A 26010-nucleotide genomic window follows, 5' to 3' on the forward strand; every position below is an offset into this window, starting at 1 on the left:
TATTTTTAAGGATGCTTCCAGGAAAATCTTACATGCTTTTATTACAAATTTGATGGCTCCAGAAGACATCAGGTAATGCCTTCAAGCAAACCTGATACCTAAGTACAGCATGCTGACCACCAAGTGTAACATAACATGGTTGAGATCATGTATCAGGGTACTGCTAGGCTGGATCTTTATTTCCTCAAAGCCGTTGGGTTTTGTCCCTCCTCCTTTTAGGGTGTCACAGGGCAAGATAACATCCTGAAAAATAATACAATTAACAAAGCACTGAGTGCCAGAGATTGACTCAGTGTGACACAGAATAAAGAGTATCTGCAGCAAGCATTGAGGAACAAGTAAGAGCAAACATTCAGAGGTGATGTTTAGCTGCACGGACCACTACTAATCCAGAGAGAACAGGGAGTTTAATAGGTCCAGAAGCAAATGTCGGGGCTGGAAATTCTCTCTCCTCAAATGCATAATGTTAAAAAAAAAAAAGTAAGTGCCGGCTTTACCTGTCAGAGAAAATGCAGGAGAAAAGTCATGGAGTCTCAACTCAGGTGAGCGGAGAGAATCAGCTGAGAAAGAGTGGTAGCAATGAGCATACTAACCCAACTTAAAATTTCATTACGGGAAACCTGGCATAAATTATTGAAGACTCAGCAAAGCCAAGCAAAAGGATAATGACTTGATAAGACAATAAGTAAAATAAGGAATGCTGGCTGTAGTGCTTTGTGCAGCTGCGTGGAGAGCTTGTTCACCAACCAAGGATGACCTGAGCAGGAAGCGAGACAGCTCCAGCCTCGTGCTCTGAAATAGTACCTCAAAGGGCAAAAAGGTTTTGGAGAAGAGGAGTTGCTCTAGTAGCATGAGCTGTAAATCTGGAAAGAATTTCTTTGGAAAAAAATAGCTATTCTTAGAGTAGAAGCTGTATTTGTTTAATTCACTTAGCAAGTTGCTCAACACTCCGATAGATAACAAATACAGTTTGGGATTATTTCCTTTGTTATAGTAAAGTCATTGCGACAGATTATGCCTAGACTGACAGATTTTACTTGCTGTATGAATATTAATGATTCTAGTACTCCCTTCTCAATAGTTGTGTTTAACATATGTTTCCATAATTATGCATCATGCTGCACATAATGCATCTCTCTGGCAATAATTTTACTGCTCAAGATATTGTTACCCTAGAAAAGAAAAGGTTAACTGGCATGCATGCATGAATTCTGTGACCTTCATCAGGAGAGAGAGATCTTTCAATTAACATATTCATTAAAGTTTGCCATAAGCAAATAGATTTGCCATAGTTAAGAATGAACTTTACATGGCAGGAAGAGAAAAAGAAGGAAGAAGAGCCAGGTCGAGCCTTACACTGTAGGAAATACACAATCAGTTTAGCCTGGTTTATGGAACAACAACATAATGGACAACACATCATTCCAATATAACTAGGGAGCCCAGAAAGAACAATGTTGTTATTCCCCCAAAAGCAGAAAAGCAGTTTTCTAATATATAATCTTTGGGGGAAAACTGCCATGACACTAGATTACACAGAACTGTGGCAGCATTTAACTATCACAAAAACTTTTGATATGTGAGGACCCTCTAGAGCAAGTTTTAAATAGATGTTAATTTTTTCTTATTAATATAACTAACCTATAATTATGTACAATGCATGTGTTTAATCAAATTAACTTGTTTACAGTTTGCATCAAACCAGCACTAAAACTAAGCAAACTGTTTAGACTGTGATGACAGCAGAAATAGTAACAGTCATCATTAAAAGGTCAGTATTTATCAGATGTCCTAGCATAGCACCATGCTAATTTTCTTAGTGCAACACCTGGGAACCTGTCACAACACAAGCTGTAACTTTAAGGATAACACTATAGTTAAGACTATAAAAAAACCCACAAGGTGGAGGACTGGAAAGATAATAATTATTCAGGGTTAGTAAAGTTTTTAATACAGCCGGTGTTAACAAGACTAGATACCATTACTGCCCCACATCCTGTAAACAGCTTATGTAAAATGAATTGGTTTCAGCACAGTTTGTGAAAAGCACTGATTTCTGCATTCAGAAACCACCACGACCCACCTTTATGAATATTTCAAATAACCTGTGAAATAAAGAATGGCACCAGAGATGTTCTTTCCTTATTAATAATTTTCAGGGGGATTCTGAGGTGATTTGATGGGTCTCTTTGTAGGACTTTCTATCAGGTTGTAAATCTCATTTCCTATTGAAGATCTGTCTGCACTTTTCCCTACATCCTTTTCTTTAGTCACTTTGAATCTTGGACACCACAAACTTCTGTCTCCTCAGTCATTAAATGGTGCTGGAAAATTTGTCATATGTGATCACAGAAAAGGAAGCTCATCGGAGAAGCTATTTATGACTGTGCATGTGTGCTCTTTCACTTAACAAAAATACCTCAGCTCCTCATTCTTATTTAAGTACTGAACTTTCACTGAAATTCGTAAGGAGCTCAAAACTAAAACAGGAATTAGGAGTCTAATTCTTGAAGATTTTGGCCTTGGTCCTGCCTGATCGTTAATTTGGGCAAGGGTCACTGACTCTCTGGACTCTTAGAGAATGAAAGGCTTTCTGTGCTCCGTTTCTTCGTCTTTCCTATTTCCAGTTCCATTGCATTACTGATTCCTTAGTAAGTTTTCTTTTCAAGTGTAACACTGGGAATGATCATTGTTTATTTCTATGTGGGAATCAAATCCTCGGTCCTTTCCGCAAGGACTAAATTCCCCACAAGATTAAATAAAAAGAAGAAAAAGAATAAAGCAATATAGAATTATCTATCACATTTCTCTGTACAGCTTTCTAAACAGACAGTGGAAATCATTGATATTTCTACACTGTGTACATTTCTGACTTGTATATCACATTCATATTTCTGAACTTACCTTGTCAAGGAAGGTGGGGCGGTCCATGGAAGACTCTTTGGAGATTGGTGGTGGGCGGCAGCCAAGGGGTTTGGTGACCATTCCATTATAGTCGGTCACTCCCATTCCACGCTTGTCCATTTCCACCTTCTTTTCCAGCAGAGCACCTTCACAGAAAGGGGAAATACATTGAAAAAGGTGACACAAAGACAGGGAATTTGCCAACAGTAGTTCAGAGAAGCAGGTCTTGCTTACAAAAGCAAAAGCTAATAAACATTATCCAATTGATCTGGATAAGATCAAACTCTCAGAATCATGAATAGTTCCTGTGTTGCTTTAAAGAAAAAAAAAATTTAGTTACACACATACTTACTCATGGCCTGATCAAGATTCATATTGTTGCTCTTCAAGGCCTCTTCTGCTGGCTCTCTCTGTCAAAAATACGGATTATGTTAAGAGAAAAAGTAAGCATGCTTATATGATTTCAAAGCAAACTGAGAAAACAGATAAGTCCCTTAAATACCAGATTTAATATTTACTCAGCAACACAAAAAATGTCCATGCACATTTTTTTCCTGCTTTTAGCAAGTCCCACAACAATTCAGTTAGTTTCAGTTTGTCAGGTAAGTACCAGTTCTACAAGGTCAAATCATACTGTTCTGTTTAAATTTCTTCCCGTTTTCTATGGACAACTTAAGTATCACTATGATATGCTTTTCTCTAAAAAATACAGATATACTCTAATTTCACCTGTTTTAATAAGAAAAGGGGAACAGGAGTGGAATTATGACTGAAATTCAAAGTAACACCTGTTGTTATAAAACTCTGAACTTCAAAAGATCTATAAATGTCATCACACAAAGTATATCGTCAAGTAATTTCAGAGAGCACTCTACTAGCTTATTGTAGAATTCTGGAATTAAAGTAAATGTCTAAATGCAGGTAACAGAACTACTTCCCGGCCTGAAGAAGAGGCTGAAGATCTTTTTGTAGCTATGCTCTGGAACATTGAAAGTCAGAACTACAAGCTACAAAAGCTGAGCCACAGATGTGCTAGCTATGAACGCTACTCACAGGGAAGCCCATGTCTGTGAGCTGTTTTATCAGACGGTTCATGATCCAGGCCTCATCTTGCTTGCTAGATGTCTTCATGCCCTTGGTAAATAAATGGGAGGAGATTCTATTAATGGTCTGGTTCCCATATTCATACTAGTGAGATGTACATAAAATACATGGTAAGTTTTTCTTATTAATAATACATGCTACTGAAAGATATATTAGTACATTAATTTAGAAAGTATTGAAGAACCCTCCGAACAACGTAACTACGATTCTCTTCCCCCACAAAGTGTACAAATTTTAACTCAGCTGAATAGGTGTTCAGTGTACTATTTAGTATTTGATTTGCTGACCACTGAATTAAAGCCACCTTTGAATTTACGTATTTCATTTTAATCCTTGGCAGAAAGACATAACGAAATAAAAGTTTCTGAAATAGTACAACACTTCCTGAAAAACATTCCCAAAAACAAGTTTGCAACCTTGAAGTTAAGAATGTTACTCAGTGTATTTTCTTAAAAACAAACAAGAGCGTCTAGATAAACACCTTTAAAAGATCTCTGTGCAGCTTTTCTATCACAAAATCCTTAAGAAGTCTCTTCCTTTCAGTTCTCCAGAAAGTACCAAGGGACAAGCGTGGATTTGTTTTGGGCTGCGGACAGTACAAGAAACAACCATACTTGATCAAATCACCGGCCTAACTGTTGGCTAATGGAATAACAAACAAACTGGCTAAATGCATTCCCAATTCCTTTAAGTTACAGCCTGGCCTTGTCCTGAAATAAAGACTGTGCAATGGAAAACTTCCTAACATAATTGTCTATGTTCTTGGTTGAGTGCGGCATTAATACAAGTTTGCTTTGTTCTCATACCAGTACACACCTTACAATTATCTGTTTGTTCCTCACAAACAGGAAATAGGTATTTTTTGTTGAACCACTTCATCACAAACTACTGTTTGCTTTTCTACCACCATGAAAAGTGTCTGAAAGCCCCCTTTAACACCTTTTATGTTTCTGTTCATATATTATCGTTTCTTTAGAATACATGGAAGCTTATAAACTTAGAGAAAACAAAAGCAACAACAACAAAACTCCCGAAGCATCTGACATGCTTAAAGTCAAAGATCTCCCATTTTCCCCTGGAAACAAGGTAGGCTGTACTTGAACCACTGTAGTGGCAAGCTGTGTTTGTGTTCAGGTGTCAGAGGTCTAATTTAAGAGTTCAGGTATAATGCAACAGAAAATTTGTGACAACTTAATCTAGAAATGTTACACTAATTCCACTTTTTTCTAGAGAGTATCTTTATTTTTGTCCTACCTTTTGAAGTCCTTTCTTTGGGGCATTCCCCCAGGAATTACAGGAGGAGCTGCTCTCTTGTGAAGCAGTATTATTCCACATATCTCCTTCTTCATCTTCCCACTGACTAGTACTGAGATTCACTTCATCCCCACCACTGCCCCAGCCTTCTTGCATAGATTTTGAAGCTGGAGGGAAAGGGAAAAGGGAGAAGAAAAATCTTAATTCAATTTTCTGCAAATTTTACAGAAATATCCTTTTATGCCACATCCAGTATGCTAACATTTGAGTATTTTCAAGAGATATAGAGGTTCATCAAGTAGCTTAATTGGCATTAAATGATAAGGATGCCTTCTTTGAAGCTAGCAAAAAAAGAAAATACCTCTGAATACTTTATAGAAGAGAAAGTCCAGCAACAGCAAGTCTTGCTTTTTCCTGAACAAGTAAGATCTGTGGTCATGGTCATTCCAGTCTCTTAGGAACAAGGAACCAAAAGTATGACCACACACTTGTTAATTGCTATTTTGCTTTCAATGAATCTCACAATTTTAGCTGCTACATTCTCCCAATGAACAAAACCAAATTTCGAGGTCATTAACGGTCAGAAACTCATTCCCATCTCAAAAGAATGGAACCTGAAAGGAGCACGTGGGCTGCAGGGAACACTTCACATTCAGTGACAAGGTTGAGTCACCTCATTCAGTTTTATTCTGTTTAAAGCTGGGATTATTCATCTTAAAACCCTTCACTCCTCTTTTTTAGGTTTTCTGGGCCTTCTATCTCTCTCTCAGTATAGTACTTTGCAGGAGTGAAACTTAAAGACTTCCACAGCTGAAACAAAACACAGTCTCAAACAAGCACTGTAGCCTTCAGGGCATTTAGAGATGGAGAATTTTTATCAAATAACATTAGTTAGGAATCATGAAGCAGTAAGTAGTTCAGGATATTCCTGAACCTATGAACAGTTTTAACAGCTGAAAAAGATACCCACTCCCTCAAGTTTAACCGAATAGTGAGGTTATGACTAGTCATTCTCATGTGTGCTTTTCCTACCAGAATCAATCCTATCTTGACTGAACTCAGTTGCTTCTCATACCAATACAGATTTCTTTGAGGCACCCAGGGATAAGTACTATTCACATTCTTCTGCAGTTTCAGCTTCCTGCATCTCTACTACACTGCTTTCAAAGTATACAAAAATACTCCAAGGAATACCTTTACATATACTGGATCAATGCACTATATTCATATTTTTGTATGAATTTGGTATCTGGAATATCAATATTTTGAGACAGCTAATGTAGTTTTGGGAAAGAAATTATTAAGGCAGTCTCTGATTTATATGCACAGAAAACCAGACGTGCTGTTTAAAAATACCAGCAGAAACAAACACACTTTGCCTTTTTTCCCCAATCTCTTACGACAGCGACACTGACGCACGTACCTGGTTTGCACAGTGCTGGGGCAGCAGCTGGAGCATTTGTTCTTCCATATGTCCCTGCCGACTCGGCAGGATTATCTCCCCACCCTGTACCACTGCTGGGGGGTTTCCCCCATGCTGAAGTGCCATTATCAACTGCAGCAGAAGGGGATGACGGCTCTCCCCAAGAAGCTTCGGTCTTTGAGTGGACAGTAGGCATTTCTCCCCAGCCTGCTGAAGCAAGGGGAAGGAGAGAAGAACAGTGACGAGAGGAAAAGTTTCTTTTGTCAATAATTTCAAAGATGGACATTTTATTTAAGTGTTTTTTCTGGAAAGAGCATGAACCAGTAAGTAGACACAGTGATTCTAATTAAGCACATTAAAAAATCCCCAAAGCCTTTGATTTGGTCTCAAAAGTTTTTTTCTTAATTGAATACTAATGCCTAGTTGTCAAGACAGAAAGAGTATTTTTTAACATAGCCAGAAGCAGCCAGGCTGCCACATGAGCACCAGCTGTGGTCCCCAAGGAGCAGTTGCTTACAATGTGACTTCTCAGAGCAGACCAAACAGGGCTTGGGGAGCACACGCAGCAGTGGGAGCATTCAGGAGACCACAACCCAAATTTGAGTTGGGTCTTGCTTCACTGAAAGATTTTAAGCTGTTTAAATTCCTTTTAACTATTTACAAATTATCAAATCTCTTTTCTGATGCCCTACGAGTAAGATGGTATTTGTTTGTTACCACTTCCAACGTAGATTATATATGTTGTATGCATTCCTTAAAGCTTTTATTACAGCTCGTGGTTGACTGTGTCCCTATATACCCCTTCATCACTGAGCCCCTACATTATAATAAGTATGATTTTTAAGGAGAACTAGACAAGACTGCAATTAGAATCTATAGTCAAATCATGAGGAACAGCAGGTAGAAGTCATTGTTTTCCTACAGAGTATTATTTTAACTCATTGAAAGACGTAAGCTACTATAAAGAAACAGCCTTAGTCTGGCTTGGCTTGAATGTAATGCGCTTAAATCCATATGACACCGATTTTAGCACTGAAGTTGAACGTGCCAGGAACAGCCATATAGCTTCTGAGTCCTAAAGAGCAACACTGATCAACACAGCTAAAATGTAAATTGAATTTAAATCAACCATTACCACTTAAAAAAACTTTTTTCTGAAGAGACAGACTTGGATCATAGAGTTCAAGGTACTTTTAAAAAATATACAGAAGAGACGGATACGTAACAGGCAAGAAAACAAAGTTTTTACATATACCTGACATTAACCTATTTTTCTACAATTATCACAAAAAGCATTCCATTGCATGACAACCAAGATCTCAACAAGTATTGCAGAATTCAGTCTGCTTAAAACTTCCACTGTTAATGAGGCTGCTAATTCAGAAGTTCATTCTCTTTTCATTGGAGATTAGTATTATTAAGTCCAGGTATTTTATTTTGATCAACTACTGCCCTGCCAAATCTGTAACTTCTGGTAGCTCACAATATGGAACCGGATCTGGTAAGAAAGAAACTTGGGTTTTGCTACTACCCAAAAAAGAGTGTAGTTTCTGTTTTCAGCTGATTTTTATAATTAAAGGACTAGATGCCTATTTTGCTACAGCACTATTCCTTTTATGCTCCCCAATGCTATCTGCAGAAATACTCTGGGAAGGTTTCAAAGAGCAGAAACATAACATTTTCTATACAAACTGACACCTAGAGTAGGTAGACAATGGCAAGGAAGTTGCCACAACAAGAAATTTATTTAAGAGTACCTTGAAATACAGTAAAATAACTAAGCAATAATGTTTCACTGAACAAGTCTTTGCAGAACTTACTGATTTCAACAGAATTTCTGTTACTAGAAGCTGCAGGCAACAACATACATTGCCAATAATAACTGAAACCCTGGCTAGCAAAGAAAAAAATTCCTTTCAAATAGATAGGCTCTTATCTGTCCACTGCTCCAGTGCTACCGTATTACATATTTATTTTAGGCTCTATTTCTTAAAGCAACTACATTTCTCTCAGATACTAATAAAAGCCCATATGACATAAAACATATCCAAACTAAGCCTACATGTTCAAGAACACATAGCTTAATAAAGCTCCTTCACTATCAGCAAGATTCATTGCGTTTTAAAACATACTCCTGAAACAACCCAAATTTTCATTGTTTCATTACATTGATTTCCATTTGAAACAAAAATACTGTGTTCTAAGCTCTATCAACATATCTTAAATTTCTGGTTAAAGTGTGTACAGAAGACAAACTCGCAGACACACACATGTATACAAATGAACCTCTACTTAACAAGACAACTTCCTCGGTGGTGCACCTAAAATACTTATTCAAGCTTTCTGCTTCTATCTTTAAGCCAACTTTATTTAGGGAACGCTTTATTTGAATTTCTGCCTCACTACTCAGGAGGCAACCTTGTCAGACAACTGCGTGTATTTAATCATATTGGCATCTGAAAAAGATTAACTGCAGGCAAATGAAACATAAAACAAAACATCTCTAAAGCACCAACTAGAATGCAAATACAAATAGAGGTGTGCAGAATACTAATATTTCCCTGAGTTTGTGCAACCTATACTGGAAACTCATAATTCAATTTATGAAATCAACCTTAAAACACAATTCATATATTGAAAAGGCAAAGTGCGCTAACGTTGTATAATAAAAACTCAAAAGAGCTGGTCCTTCTGTTGCTCTCTACTATAAATTCAACAACATTGATTAAAGACCACAGATGTGTAACGTCCAAGTTATTTTGAGTTAAGTGCTTTAAATGCGCTGAGCAGTAAATAATACGGGATTACAAATAATGAGGGAGTCAGTCTTTACTAAAAGAGAATACTTGCAAGTACATAAAAGCAAACAAAATGCATCAACTAAAAGTTTTCAAAACTATCTTAACAGATCAAATTAAGTGCAGGAAATTAGTAAATAAAACCTGAAGGCTGCTGGAGAAATAACTTGTGCACTGCAAAAATTAACCTGTATATATGTAAATTCCAGGGTACTTCTCAATCACAAACCTGTTTTCACTTCTGTGTTAAGTACCTGCTGTCTTAACATTACTATCTCTCTGCTACCTTTTTATGACTTCCTATGACTCTATTTTAGAAACTTAAAAAGGTGAATAAAGTTACATTTTTGAATGAATGATGCAAAATTCTACAGGTGGAAGAAGAAATTTACTTTGTATTCTCCAAAGGACTCTTTTTTAAACTAGCTTTTTCCTCAATTTTTAAAATAACCTAGTATGCTGGTGGACACAGGTGGAATATTAGTTCAAAGAGTTTATAGTCCCAACAGCTTGTCTCTGGCAGCGTGACACTTTCCAGTATTATCATATACCTCGCAATAAACACAGCTCACAGTGGCATGCATTACAGTGGGTTGAATGAACACAAGAAGTTACTTTTACGTTCCTTTACACAGCTGTTTGGAAGGAAAACGCTTTCACAGCAGCCTCAAAATCTGAACCTGCCTAATGTTTTCAAAAATTCTGCTCCGAGAAAACTTGTTTTACTTTATGAAAATAACATGCATTTAGGCTTTCCTGAGAAAAAGCCCTGTGCCTTAAAACCCACCCAGATCTGCATGAATGTTGTTTTGCAGTAGAATGAGCTCCATTAAAGGGTTCTTTGGCAAGAAAGTGAGGTTTTAATACTGAAGTTTTTAACCACTGTTAGAATTGCAAGAAACAAAAAGATCACAGTGAGTAATAAACATGGACACATTGGCAGAGCTTTGTTTTATAGAAATAAAAACATAATTAACATTGGGCCACAGCCAACAGGAAATCCTCAAGGGAAAGTGAAATGTTAACTAAGCTGTGGCAGGATGCAGTTGTTTTCCCTCAAAACAACCCTATAGCCATTTGGATGGCAGAAATTGTTTTCCTTGAAGTTGTTTGGTCTGTGATAAATACCAGAGCATATGACTACAATACAGGCAAACCAAAATATTAGAACCTTATGTAGATGAAAAAAGAAATTAGATAGAAAAGAGATTGTTTACTGAATAGCCGCTAGTTAGTCTGCTAATAATAGAAAAGAAACGGTGGGTGTGTGTAAAAGGGAGGGTTTTTTATATATGTGAGTCACCTGTAACCCTTAACCTTTCCGAGTCCTCATCTTCTGAAAGGTATTCCAGTTCATGCAGTGGAGCTCCATGCCTCCTTATATCGCTCAGCATTTGGGAAGCTCTTATTTCGCTTTCAGCAATGAGATCAACCTTGTGTGAAAATAGAGGGCAGGTTTCTCAGTACCACCTGGCTGTCCCCCAGAACTTGGCTGTTAGAGGGCTGAGCACCCACAACAGGATTTTATGTTTTCACATGAGCATCCTAAAGGAGCTCAATGCTGATCTGGTTTCAAATCCATTCCAATGAAAGTTCAAAGTAAGGAAAACGCATCACTTGCATTCTCTGTTTCACATGAATTACGCGCTATGAATGACACATAAGTTGCCACTGAGACAATGGCTCAGGATTATAAAAGGAACAGAGAGATGTTCAGAGATGTCAAAATTTAGACCTGGTTCAGTTTTTTAAGCCTTAAGCTCCTTGCTTTCTAGGAACCACAAAGACCTTAATTTTCAACCTAAAATCTCCATAGGGAAGCCTACATTATCTTTTGTTGTTTCTTTTCTCAGCTGGAGGATGGGGGGTTGGAACCCTGCCAGGCTCTACCTACCTAAAGGGAACAGGAGAGCATCAAGCCCACTCCTCAGCATTTGGAGGAAGGATCTGGTGCCGTTTGGGATCCAAAAATCTTTTTTAATCATCCCTGTTTGCAAGCAAGACCTCTTCTCACTTCTTATTCCCCTTGTATCAAAGTTGCAAGAGTTAAAAGTGCTAATAAGAATTATACACATGTAATTTAGATAAAAATTGAATCTAAATCAAAACCACTAGCTTTCTGCTTGTCTTTCTAAGTAACTCACCAGTGGTTTGGGAGCAGGCTCCTATAACCAGAAAGGACTACATTTATCACATTATCTATACCCCCTGCCTTTTTTTTTTCCCCTTCAATAGAAAAAGAAACTCCTTAGAGTATTATGCATTTTAATCCAGTGTGTACCAACATCTGCTTCCCATCAATAGCTTTTAAGTTCTGTATTCAAAGAATTTTGAGAACTTCTGGGGATGGGTGACAACTTGAATAACCAGACTATAACTTGGCCTCCATTTCTAAATTAATATAGTAAAAACTTAAAACCCAAAAGGGACTGCTACTCCTTTGTGAACAGCTAACTAGTGCTGTACAGCAAAATTAAAATCCACTTCCTTGCTTTCAGGATGTGTGACTGTGCCATCTTACAGCTATGCCACCCATCCCTACTTATACAGGAACAGAATCCATGATTCCTTATTCAGGATATTCCCTGAATAACAGGGAATCATAAAAATGATTGGCAAAGCACGTCAGGACCCATGCAGAAGACAAAATGCTAATGGTAACTACTTAGTTCAAGCATTGTAAGATTTTAGATGAGCACTTAGCCTTTACCCTTTGGCACAGCCTTTAATTACACAATCATGTTGTGCATGGAAATATTGTACATGGAAAAGAACTGTTGTTGGATGAAATTTGGTTGTGGATTACAGAAGTCTCCTGGCTACAGGAGTCTTGTCTCACTTACTGTAGAGGTTGGAAATGCATAGCCAACGGGACAGAGAATTGGAGTAATAAAAAAATAAGGTTAAACAGCACGTCAACAAACTGCAAGCCCACGTCTGTGTTGTAGGAAAGCTGCTCATTACTTGCTTCTCATCTTTTAGCTGTCCCAGATGGGACACGATTTGTAGATGTTTTAAGTATGTGTAAATTTCCACAAAGACCAACAGGATGTTGCTCTACAGATGCTATGTGCTACATGCAATGTTAAAAATAGGTCTCCTGCACTTTGAATGGGGAAGCTAATAGAGTCATTTTAAATTACATTTTTTGCTCTCTCTGTGTAAGATAAGCACAAGACTAGCCCCTCTTAGGCACAGTCAAAAGTAAAGATGGGCATAATACAAAGACACAGGGGACTGCTCCTAGATTCCATTTGCAGATTAGACAATAATCCTTCAAAATATTCCATGTATGGCCTTTATATCTGTACCTATGTACACAACTGTAAGCATATGTAAGCAAAAATACACAACAAAAGGCCTAACTTATATCCTCAACAACTTGATCTAAATTTTAATATCAGAACCGTATTTTATATTGTCTTCACTATTATTCAGTTTATTGTCTTTCTTGCATGCTGTCTTAAGTATATTCTGAGAGTTGTTTTTGCTTTAGTGTCTTAGAATCTAATTAACATTTTTGCAAGACGCACAATACTGTCTTTTTAACCTTGTCATGTGGTAGCTTGAGTGGATGGTTACAAATTAATAAGCAGTTCTCTGACTGCATAAACATATTACTTCAAAGAAACCCTCCTTTGCTACCATCTATTCTCCAGAGGAATCACTGTAGATTAATACCAGTTTTTAAATTCCATTTTCAAAATCAGAAGGACTCCGAACAGTAAGTTTTGCTGTGCAAGGTGTTACGATTCTTTGAATAGCATTAACAATACATTGCTGTATATGAGCAGTTCTACAAGCACCAATGTAATCATCCAAAAATCAGCTTAATGAAAAAGAAAAAGAAGACAAAACACCCAAAACCCCAACCAAAACCCCATTTTCATGATATCTCCACTACAATTCAGAAATCTGAATTGTCAGTTTCACGGGTAACATTTTAAATAAGTTTAAGGTAAACGAGTTACAGATCATGTATGTTGGACTGACCAAGTACAAACCTATTTATAGATCTCTCCTTCTGGAGCACATCTTATTTTATTAAAATAGTCTCAACTATTAAAATATTTGACCAGAGTAGAGAATATAAGACTATTTTTTACACAGACATTACAGTAAGTTAGAATTATTTCAAAACATCAGAGAGAAAAATGATAGAAATAAGAGAAGTAGAACAAATTCCACTTGGTGAAAAACATGGTTAAAAAGTCAATATTTAGCCATGACCAAGACAAAACAAAAACTTGGAGACAAAAATCAGATGAATTTCAAAGAGCACTGCAAGATTAGATTTATTCTGACAAGTCTGTGGTTATGATATAGAGCAGGGCCTGCTAGTAACTTTTATTTAAATACCTCTCCCCTAAGCATTTTTCTCATTTTTTCCCCATCTTTTATTCCTTGCTGCTTGTCTCCAACAGTACCTTGTCTTTGATTATAAAAATTCCTAGATGCCTAAAAACTTGTCTTTGGAACACAGCTGAAGTTAGAGTAACTTTTCCCAGCCACCCTCAATATTAACATCTTTAACCAATCCAGCTTTATGATAATCACATAAAAGTCCAGGATACTACCGAGGCTTGAGACCTGAAGTATAGAAGAGAACCATTTCTTCATAAAAGACAACAAACAGAAGGCAGAGAAACAGCGACAGCGGAGATTCAGGCAACTGTTAAAAAACATCTGTTGCCAAGAGATACAGTTTGCAGAAAAGAAACAGATGCATACTGTCTAAACAAGAACAAAGACTGAGCAATGGTAACAGGAGACAAATAAGAGAAAAAAGATTAGCAAAAAGACCCCAAACTCTCAAATGGTTGAATTAAAAGAAGGTGCTAAGTAACTGTGGAAGAGCTGACAAAATAAATAGAGATCAACAATTTAAGGACCCAGTGCGTTATTGACCAGATACTGTTTCAAGCCTTTCTTACTTTCATTTGGACTATGTGAGCTTGTGTGTCAGGTTCCATGGGTTCTGTCCTCAAGACAAGAAGTTAATACTGCTTCAGAGTAAACAAACAAACTTATTCTGTGACATAAATACAGGATTTCTATCTTTAATGTGTAACTACACACTGATCAGTCCAGACAGCATTCAGTAACCAGTACTGGTATAAAGTATCTTATAAAACTATGTTCATACCTGGACCAAGCAGTGGGGACCGGTTCGGCTGGGCACTTGACTGGTGCGATGGCTGAGGTTCAACCATATTTGTGTTGATAATGGTGCTAGTGGTGGTGGTATTGGTTGTGGTACTGCTCTGAATTATAGGATTATTTCTATCCCACATGTTTACAGTCTTGTTGTTGTTGTAATTTGGGTCGCCCCAAGCCGAGGTACCATCATCGATTTCCATCTTGCGGCGAATGGACGGTGGAGATGGCTCCTCCCAGCCAGTTGCCTCACAGTTCTCTTTTTGTTTGGCTGGCACTGGCCCACCAACCCACCCTGACCCCGTCTGTTTTACAGAAGCAGCTCCTCCCCAGTTACTCACATTGTTGTCCTGGGGTTTATTAGCCCAATTTTGCTGAGGGCCTGGCTTTAAAGATTCCCCCCAACTTGTACCTGTATTAGCCTTGCTGTTTGTGCCATTTCCCCACCCACTGGTCCCAGACCTTGTGGAATCATTCCAACCAGACCCTGATCTATTGTCAGAATCCCATCCAGATCCATTCTTCTTCCCATCACCCAAGTGTCCAGGAACAGATGATGAATCTGTCCAATCTCCACCTCCTGAAGTCCAGCTTGGATTTGATTTCTGTCCATCTCCCCAGTTTTGAGATTTGGGTTTCTGAGGTTCACCCCAGGTAGGTGATTTGTCCTCCTGATTTGCGGTCCCACTCCATGCGTGGCCGCTTTTGGCAGCAGCAGCATTATTAACAGTAGTAGAGCTTGCTGACTCTCCCCATCCCCCCGGGCCATTTGGTGCTTTGTTGTTGTTGTCTCCCCAACCTGTATTTGTTGGAACAGCTGCCGGTGGAGAGTTGACCCACCCAGATACTGAAGAGGTATTTGTACTGTTCATGATGGACCCATCGTTCTTCCCCCCTGAGTTTGAAGATTGAGTAGCTGCACAACCCCAGGCCTCTGTTCCATTGTCATTCTTTCGTTCAGACCTTGGGGACTCTTCAAATTCCCAGGCAGTGTTTTGCTTTACAGGGGTCTGTCCCCACCCCGTATTGGACAGGACTCTGGGGTCAAGGTCATTTCTTGGCAACTGAACTTGCCCTTGGTCTATCATCCCTTTGTCTCTCCTCCTGCCCTCTCCAGCCCCCTCCCTCCCAGTACTGCCTTCATTTTGACTCCCACCGCTGTCGTTACTTCCTTCGCTAGCTGTGGTGCCAGATGCTGCAGCTTTGGCCCAAGAGTTTATTTGTTCATTGCCCTGCTGCATGGCAGGATTCGGACTGGTAACACTAGAGCTATCCCACCCTGTTGATCCTTTCCCATTGATGTCACTATTGGAATGCTGGTTTGGGGGCTTGCCCCATTCACCGTTCACACCGTTACTGGTGTTACGGTTGGGGTGGCCCCAAGCTCCAGAATGCATACTACCAACACCGCTGTTGCCACTGCCCCTGCCCCACGCTAGTACCCCAGGACCAGAGGGAGGCCCCGAATCCCAGGCGCTCGCTCCGTTTCCTTCCTTTTGCACAGCACTGCTGGATCCATTTTGTTTAGCACTTAATGCTGAGTTCACAGTGTCTCCATTCCCCTGACTGAACCCAGAATTGCTGTTTCCTGTGGCAGGATTACCTGGGGACATCCCCCACACTGAACTGCCCATTCCTTCACCACTGCCCCCGCTGACTTGAGAAACTGATGTTCCGTTAGCACCAGGAAGGCCTTGCAGGTGGGGCGGGATGATGGCCCCCATACCAACAGCCATCCCCCAGTTCGGCAGTCCATTTGTCTGCATTGCATTGATAGGGTTTGGTGAAGAGTTCATGGGGTTAGTGTTATTTGGTCCATCAGTGTTAAGGTTCTGAGGTTGTACGCTGAAAGACACATTCTGAGAAGTGGACGTTTGTGGTTCTGTGCTCTCTTGCGGCAGCAAGTTTCCCCAAGCACCTAAGGTGCCTGTTGGGTTCCCATTCTGGTTGCCCATGTTCTGACCTATGGCACTGACTGGACTGCAAATACTGGAAGGGTTGCCTGCTCCCACAGTTCCTTCATGTCCAAGTACAGGCCAGGCAGCTGGATTGGCATTAGGGTTAAGGTTAAGATTAATGCCAGCATTCGAGTTGGAAGCACCCCAGCAGTTCTGACTTCTACCATCTCCCATCATGTTGTCCATCTTTCCATCCCCACCACTGGCAGAGCAGTGAGCTAGGCCAGAGCTGGAGCCCGCAGCCACACCCCACACTCTGGCCGAGTTGCCGTTACCGTTTGCTCCACCAGCTCCAAGGGCACTCTGGTTAGAAGTGCTTTGGACGAGTGCTCCGTTGGCGCCATTATTGCCATTAGTTTTCTTTGTATGTCCAGTGAAGTTGCCTTGGGCACTCCCTGTAGCCATGCTACTGTTCTCTGAGCCACAGTTGGAGGCAGAGTCAGTGTCTGTAGTACATTCTGAGGCAGACTCAGTCTCAGCTCCGGTAATGGAAGGCCACGCTTCCTTGTCAGTCCTGTCTATTATCACTTTATCCCAGCTGCAGTTGCCTTCACTCCTGAAAGCGGGCTGCTGTCCCCAGTGGGAATTCTCATAATGGTCTCCCAATCCACTGTGGCTGAGATCTGAAAGGATCCAACAAGGTTAAAAATGAGTCCACTGTTCAAGCACTGCAAAAGCCCTCTATTGAGTACTATTTTACATTGCTAGTTACAACACGGCATTCTGTTAAAATGTAGAGTACATTCTCCAACATAATGCTGCAATTTTCCTCACTACAATAAAGCACGATGCTCGTATTTAGGGTTTTTTTTAAATCTGGCAAAACTCTCCATTAAAATAATGGAACAATTCAGTTTTAGAACAGAGCAACAAAAGTGTTTTGTATCACTTAGTATACTAGTAAAAATAATAAGCAGGAAGTAAATAAGGATAGCAAATACACTAATCTACGTGAAAAATCTAAAAAGCAAATTTGGAAAAAACATATTAGAGTATCCAGCAGACTCTTACCATTTATTTTGACTCAATTCTCATTCTTCAGAGAAACACAAAGAAAGAGCATCCAATAAAAAATATAAAATGTCTGCCTGCCATTAGATATTACATAAACACCCACATCACACTCACGCTACATTCATACTGCATTTAGATTTTCAACTCTTCCTGTAAGTAAGGGAACAAATACGGACAGCCACCTTTACTATTCAGTGTCAATCATACATTTAAACACCAACACTGTAACTTACATTTTAGCAGAGAACCTGGCCATTTCTAAACAACAGACAGTTGTGTCAATAAACTTATCTCTTAAAAGATTTACACGCAGTTTAAACATTCTTTTGCGCTTACACATACAGTCCAATTTCCACCCCAAACCAACGAAAACCAATGTTATGGCATACAGAACTGTAGTTCCGTACAAGACTGTACTCAGAAGACAGTCTTTTCGGAAACTGCCCACATCCTCAAACATAGATGTTAATCCAAAAAATTAAAACAAAAGCTCTTGAGCATCTAATTGCTTGCTAGGGTACAAAGTTAAACTGGAAGACTCAGCATTTCTCATGCTAAGAACTCAAGCTTAGTTCAAGTTTTTGCATTTACTTGCCATCCCGATTGCTCTCTACAAGTTTTCTAGTACAGATTACTCTTTTTGGTTTCCTTTGATGGGAATTTTATAGCAAGTAATTCAGTCTGATCCTAGGGATACGTACCAGTGACAACCTGCATAACAGTTCCTCTTAACTGGTTGTCTAAAGTGAGAAAACTACATATACCTAAATTACAAATTTTGGATATCAATTATTTTTACTTGCTGTAAATCTGCAGAAACATGACTTTTATTTTTTTATTATTTGAATGAGAAGAATATTTTGTGGCAGAGATGGATGCAACAAATCTCCCAAATAAGCTGTTAACAGTGGAGGCCTAATATGCATTAATTTAAATCACAAATATTTTGGTGTGATTAGCTCCTCTAACTGCCTCCAATTACAGGTGTTCTGATACTGAAAAAAAATTGTTCCAAGAACAAAAAAAGCTCTCGCTTTGACAAAGTCTTCTTATTCACACATTTCACCTGCAGCTTTTCAATAAAGGGACGTGATTACTTGGTTGCCTCATGAAGATTTATCAAGATGAAGAAAGAACACACTAAACCAGGATGGAATGCATCCTTTTCTTTTTTTTTTTTAAATTTAAATTAATTGAAGCCAAAGTACAAATGTTAGAGGAGGGAAGGGAAAACAATCTTAGCTCATCACCTGTCTTCTCATGATGCCAAGAAAAGCCTAGCGTTTCACAGAAAGTGCTAAATAATTGACATGTGTATGACAAATCCAAAAGAGAATATGAAAGGAGCCACTTGGATTTACCTAAAATCTCTCCCCTATGTGCAATGGCTAGAAAGGAAGAAAGCATCATATTATTCCTGGATAAAGCCAACTGGTTACATTACAGAGCTAAGGAAGAAGGTTCAAAATTTACCTGATTATCTAGGTTTGCTACACAGGTGTTAAATTGAGACCAGAATCCCAGATAAGACATGGCAGGGAAAGGAAGCCTGTGAAGTGACTTAAAAAGGGTCAACAGGGTCAGGAAAATGAGCCGAGCAGCATTCTTAGAGTGGCAATGAACAAAGAAAAAAAAAAGCAGTGGCAGTCCAGGCCAGAAGATAAGAAGTTGAGGCAACCAAGGAATCAGATAAGAGGAGTTATGCGAGATTTTTTTCAACACTGTGGGTGGTGAGATTCAGCACTGCATTTCAGACATGACAGAAAGATTTAAAAGTGGCTTGAAATGCATTGTTCCAATAAAAAGGTCTTGTCAAAGCCAAAACCTAAGCTACATGTGTGAGTGCCTGGGAGAAGGTTGGCGCTGCCCAAGGCAAGCGAGAGTGTCTGTGCAGGGCAGGTTTGTGAAGAAGGATCAAGAGCACAGTGCAAGATGTCTCAATATTAACAAAAATGGCACCAAGACTGATAAGATGAAAGGGAGCTGTTTGTTTAATCATTTCTTTTTCTTTCTCCTCTCCCCCAAAGATGGTGGTTAAAGCAGTGCACAAGTTTGAGAGCACCGAGGAGACAGAAAGTAAAGGGAAGGGGTGGGAATGTAAGAGGAAGATGAAAAAACAGCTTAGAAAGATTCCTCAAAGTAGGGACCAAAATGATTCATTAAGTAAGATACCAGGATTTTGAAAAGCAGACAGATAAACGGGGAGGGGGGATTATGAGGGGAAAGAACAATAAAGACCAAGAGATACCCCTATTAAACATAGAAAATGGCCACGTGCCTTGCCTCAGCTTGGATAAGCACATCTAGTCTAGACCATATCACACCAAGTATGTTTGGCTTGGAGGCAGCACACACAGCTCAAACCCCTCTGCCTTTCAAGGGTTTGCAACTCCATAGTTACTCCCTTTCATGTACTATCAGCACAGTTCCTCTTAATGAGGTTCAGATTATGCACTCAGCAAGAACAACTGACTAATCTCAGAGTGGTTACTTTGATAGGGATTACAATAATTTTTTAGGTGACATAAAATAAGGAAGCCCTCTCTTGAGCAGCAGTATACCTGTGCTGCGCCTTCCCTGCTCTGGAGTTAGCGGGACCACACTGGTACCTTTCACAAGTCATAGATTCAAAAAACAAAGATCAAAAACAGAGGCGTGCAATAATTTTTATAGTGTCTAAACAGTTACTGGAACAATGCGTTCTAACACCAAAGGCTGCTGCTACAAAACTTGTAAAAAACAGGTCAGACAAAATAAAGACAATAAAAAAAAAATTTCACAATATAAACAGAAGCTGCAAAAACTGTGACTTCGCTGCTGGACAAACATAACAGAGTTTGAGAACAGAACTGATCCTGAAGAGAGGACTTCTATATTCTTGTCTCTAGAAGAAAATAACCAAATGACATTTTTTCATTTTCTCTAGACTAAAGGGAGTTCATTCCTATAAATTAAGTACCTAGTAGCACAGTCCTACTTAATCCATCAGGACTTTAAACATTTGGGAAAAATAATGGAAGCAAAATATTGTATATAATTAAATCTAGAGATTTTGTTTGGTTGGTTGGTTGTTTTTTTTTTTTTAACACATACATTTCCTCCAATTTTCTAGGAAACCAACTCTTCATAGAAATTGCCAATATTTTCTTTTACTTTCAAAGCTGTTAAGACTGAAATGGAAAACCCATTTAAAAAATTCCTAAGAATCAGTTCCTCTTTATTTATGCAACGATCAGAAATAAAAGTACTGCAGTCCACCAGAAGCATTTCTATTCTTCCTCTGTGATCTGAGCAAAGATTTTAAACAAAGCACAATGTACAGGAACCACAGGTATTTTGTGTTAGTAAATCCTAGTGCTGGTACACCACAAAGTGAAATTGATTTTTAAATTAATACTTTGTTTTTTAAAAAATCTTAATTACGCATCTTTTATAAAATATGGTTCCTGTTAAATGATTAACAACATTTCTTTGGCAATCAGGAAGGAAAAATTAATCTGAGGATGTTTTAAACAAGCATACAATTTCTGTCAAATTGCAATCATACATGCTACCTGAAAAATGCACGACTTTGATCAGTATTACCAATAAGCATGAGGGGCAAATTGGGGTTTGTTTTGTTTTGTTTGTTTGTTTTTTAAAATAATACCTTAATGGGATGTGAGGAGATTACAGGTGTTATTACATACCGTACCCAACACACTTTACCAACTTCAATTTAGTACTTATTAAAAATAGAAAACATTTTTGCTATGTTTGATAATGAATATGAATAATTAATTGCAAAATAATTTTAATGTTTACATAGATTACAAATGTAAAGTATGAGTAGAGTGAAATGGAAAAAGCTGTTGCATGCATTTCTTAGAAAAGCAAAATACTTTGCCTGCACAACCAATTTACCCAAAACTTCAATCCTCCTCTGAAAATGTCACTTACGATAATATTTCTTTTCATTTTTATTCAGCCAAGTTAAAAGTAACTCTATCTTCATAACTTCCATTACTGTAATTAGTTTGAATGCTGCACAGTAAAATTAAGCATCCTCAACTATAATAAAACATTCAGCTGATTTAGGAACCTAAGTATGGAGAGGGTGCGAAATGGAAAAGCCCGAGATAAACTTTTAATGAGAACCACATTATTAATAGTTTTGCTCATCCAATTTTAAATCAGACCTAATAGTGATCCCTTCTCTTATTACTAGTTTTATTTTTCAATTCATGTTAGTCAGCGTAACACCAACCAGATTCATTGGCTCATCCTGTCCTGCCCAAAGGACAGATTACAGACGATGTTGTTCTTTGCTTTGACATGCAGAATAGAGAAAAATCCCAAAGGCCAGTGACAGTCCTACTGGGGATTTTACTTGTCACACAAAGGTTAGTGATTCTGAGTAGGAAGTTGAGAAAAAAGGGCAAATTACTTTCTCCCCCCAAAAGAAATATTTTCAATTCAACATGAGCAGATATTTAAAAGACTACACTGGAATTTTTCTAAATCTAAAATAAACAGGAATTGCCAGAAACATTTTAAGTGCTAGATCAAATGTAGCTTAATTTCATAAAAGAAAAAGAAAAGATGACACAAGCATCTATTCTGAAGAGCGAAATATAATAAAGTACAAAATCTGGGAATTGTAGCGCTAATATTTCAGGTTACCTGCTACATCCACCTCTATGCATACGCTGAGAGAGAGGACGAATTTGAAAACTGTCATCTATTTGAAGCCACTTACAAAGCTAACTTACAACAAGCCTCATAGATGTGAGGAAGCTGAAATCTTGAATAGAGTACTTAATATGGAAAGACAGAGAAGAGATGGATGCATTGAATAAAGCAGCTTTATTTAATTTAAAACTAAACCATAGTTAGGTACAGAAGTGGGAAAGCCTGTTACCCTATTTTAATTTTCTGCACTACGACATTAAAATGTAGCTCCTTTTCTCTGATGCTGAAAGCTTTTAAATGCATTAAGAAAACAAGCAAAAATAAACAACATTTTTCATTATTAGTAGCGATTCCACTAAATGCTACCTCTCCAAAACAAAAGCAGCAGTAGAAAACACCAAATAATTGCATTTTTCTGCTCAGTGCAACATATCTTTAGCAAGCAGCTCACTGCGAAGACGCCATTTTATCAAACCTGAAATGCAGCCAAAAGCTTAGGACGCTGAGCTGCTGCTCTCTCTCTGAAATGTTATGTAATAAATTGATTTAGCAGAAGCAGATGCTATTTTCTCAGGGTTAGGGTTACCTTCTCTTTTTTTTTTTTTGGCTCTAAAAAGGGCTGATGGGTAATAAAATACCTGAAGAAAGGAGCCGCCCAACCATCCTAGGAGACGCTACATTGTGTGCAGAGCTGTTTCTACTCCTGCATCTACGTTCTCCAGGGCTCTCGGCTTCAATATGTCGGCTGTGTACAGTGTGAGCCTCATCCTGTAGAGCTGCCAAGAAAATCTCTCTGTGCAAGCGTGCGCCCAGACAACCTGCAAGCTCGGTCGGGCCTCGGTTGCACTGGCTATGGAAATGCCCTTTCCACGCACAGCCCTCCTCCCCCTTCCCCTCGCTCCGCTCCTTAACTCTAGGTGAAGGTATCAACAGAGTGGGATTTTTAAGCTTTGATTATCTAATTGCAGCTGACACTAAACCGATCTTCCTTCCTCTTTAAATTCTTTCAACTGTCACAAAACATTTTCACTTCAGGACCCAGCTACAATTAGCACCCTAGCTGCTTTTCTCCCGCTTTTGAAAGTCAGCCAAGAGAAGACGCGGGCGCTGCCGACCGCCTGCACGGGCAGCAGCTCCTGCCTCCTGCCCGCCGTCCTCCCCCCCTGCCCCAAGGACCCACGGCAGCTCCTGCCTGGCATCTCCCCCCCCCCCCCCAGCCCCAACAGCAGCTCCCACCGCTTGGCAAGGGAGAGCCGCACCAAACCCCAGACGTGTGCTGGCACGCTGCCAAGCCCTTAATGACTTCCCTGCCTCTATCTCAGAAAGATCTAAGTGGCAAACGCGCGAGCGTATTAATCAAAGGCGCTGCTGTTTATAAAGGCAGGGAACAACTGCCGTAGACAATGCAGCGGCACGGATCGGGGCGCTTTCTGCCTCCTGCAGAAGGGGGGACCGCCTGCCCGCCCGCCCGTCTTTTAACAACCACAGGCTGGAGAGCACTGCTCCTCTTTGAGACGTGAACAGAGCGTGGGCAGAGGCAGGGGGCAGCTTATCGTTTCCAGGACCTAAATATCATCACAAATTCTGACAACGCACCTAGAGGACTTTTATCAATGCCTATGTACAAATCCCAAAGGATAATTTACACACAAACTTCCAGTGTGTCTCATACACTCCTTTACAATTATTTCTCCTTCTCACTTCTTTGCTCTTCCTCCTCCCTCCTATCTGCCCCAAATACATATTAATTACACAGTAAATGGAGCACGTTTTAAATTTGCTGTTTCAATTCTTGTCAGGTGTTCGTTTGAGCAGTTTCGCCCTTTTGCACTGGATCGCACACAACTGATGTCTCTTTAAAGGTTTGGCTGCATTCTCAGAATTGCTGCCACTTCACTACCAAAGCACAATCGCTGCTGCTATTCTTGGCTCAAGAACTGTTCCACTGAAGTACTCCTGAAAATAGTTGGTTTCCTTCTGAAGACATTTATTCTCTGTTTCTTTGCAATAGTCTCTGAATACTGGATGGGTTTAACCTCATTTTAAAAACAACAGATGAATGAGAATCAAATCACTTTGGTTTTATTTCCATTCAGAAAACTATTTCAAATGCAATTAGAAACTAAGCTTGAGAGTCAATTTTGCCATAACTTTAAAGTCAAAATATTGTTATGGATTATTATATTCCTTTAATACCAGCTATACATGATTGAAATTTTCATTAGTTAAAATGATATGTCAAAACTGGAAGAGAACATAAGATACATTCCCATGTTCCTTGTATTCTTCTTATTAATAACATAAACTTCCTGTAATCAACTTCAGCTTACAGATGCAGGTGCTTACAAAGGGCACCAAATCAAAGGGACTGTGTTTACCAGACCAGGGTCCATAGGAAGGAAATGCAGAACCCCAAGGAAAAGTCAGAGCCCACATCAAAGTTTGGGGCACAATAAAGTACAGCTTCCACTCCAGCCCGTGCTGGCACAGAGCGTCTGTTCCCTTCCGCGTGCCCTGTCTTGTGGCAGCCTCAACAGGGCATGTGTCTGATAAATTTGAAATCCGTAGAGTTACCTGAAGACTAAAAAAGGGGATTTGAGAGGTTATGCAGACCACTCACCCAATCTAAGCAACTATTCCTGATACGCACTAAGTGACATTTACCCAACCCACCAAGGAAGCCCTCCAGCAACAGAGACTGCACATTATCAACTGCTCTCTCTCACTTCTTAAGATAGCTTTCATACGGGCACGTTTTTCCTAATGTCTAACCTTAATCTTCCGTGTTGAAATTTAAGCCCATTATTTCATGTCTGATCCATCACAGGCATATAGAACACATCATTTTCTTCCTTGCAGCAGTCATTTAGGTATTTCTGCATTTCTAATTCTAGTCTTCCTTCAACTCCGCAGCTCCAACTCCTTCACTCTTTGCAAGGCTTGTTTTCAAGATCTCTACTGTTGCATTCTTCTGCGCTTCTTCCAGCTGGTCACTTCCTTCTGAAGGCACAGTGCCCCAAACGGGACTCAATATTCAGAGGCCTTATCAGAAGTGCCTCATGGGAAGCCATACTGTTTATATCCGTTCGTATGTCTGTCATCTTTTCAACAGTGTGACACCATTAATCTGGTTTACCCCGTGACCAACTCCAGATCCATTTTTGCAGCGCGATACTCACGTAACTGTATTTGTGTACAGAGCTGCTCTGGCCAAAATAAATAACCTATCCCTTTTCTTTATTTCTTATTCAATTACACGGTTTTGTCACCACTATTCCATATTGTAATTTTGTCTTCCAGTTGCCTTGCACTCTTCTCCAGTTTGGTATCATTCAAAAATTTAATGAAGGCTGTTGCTTATAGACAAAAGACTGATGCAAACATCAGAGGACAAATTTGTACTCTCACTCAAAACGTTCTCATTTTGCCAGTAAGGACTGATAGCTGCTCCCTGTCTACAGCTTCCTGAGCAGCTATGACTCTTTTTAACATAGTTTAATCTTATACTTCCCACTTATTTACACCACCACACATCCATCACGAGAAAGTCTTCTGAAGCACTGTCAAAGGCTATAGCAAGATGACTTCTAGGACATGATTTTCCCTCTCATTTTGCAGTGCCTGTTGCACTGCTGACAGGGAATTACTCTCCTTCGGCACGACCTGCTCTCTACAAACCCACATTGGCTCTGTACTTCTCTCCTGAAAAGTTCTAAATGCACAGAAA

At 39.3% G+C, this 26010-nt stretch overlaps 1 protein-coding gene across 4 annotated transcripts in view; it reads right to left on the reverse strand.

Annotated features, from left to right (window-relative positions):
• The window catches only part of TNRC6C (trinucleotide repeat containing 6C), a 90382-nt gene that overhangs the window by 25760 nt on the left and 38612 nt on the right, over nucleotides 1–26010 (reverse strand). For 2 of the 4 annotated variants that reach the window (XM_010579407.1, XM_010579405.1), the window contains exons 3-8: nucleotides 14630–17221; nucleotides 6686–6892; nucleotides 5263–5429; nucleotides 3958–4038; nucleotides 3257–3314; nucleotides 2905–3050 (exon numbers count right to left, since the gene is read on the reverse strand). In XM_010579407.1, the coding sequence (XP_010577709.1) occupies nucleotides 2905–3050; nucleotides 3257–3314; nucleotides 3958–4038; nucleotides 5263–5429; nucleotides 6686–6892; nucleotides 14630–17221 (3251 nt within the window). Of the gene's footprint in view, nucleotides 1–2904; nucleotides 3051–3256; nucleotides 3315–3957; nucleotides 4039–4489; nucleotides 4595–5262; nucleotides 5430–6685; nucleotides 6896–14629; nucleotides 17222–26010 lie in introns of all 4 variants that reach the window. The other 2 variants (XM_010579406.1, XM_010579404.1) reach the window with 2 other exon arrangements.

The sequence above is a fragment of the Haliaeetus leucocephalus genome, unplaced genomic scaffold (genome assembly GCF_000737465.1).
Source record: "Haliaeetus leucocephalus isolate CR32 unplaced genomic scaffold, Haliaeetus_leucocephalus-4.0 Scaffold657, whole genome shotgun sequence".
Lineage (NCBI taxonomy): Eukaryota > Metazoa > Chordata > Aves > Accipitriformes > Accipitridae > Haliaeetus > Haliaeetus leucocephalus.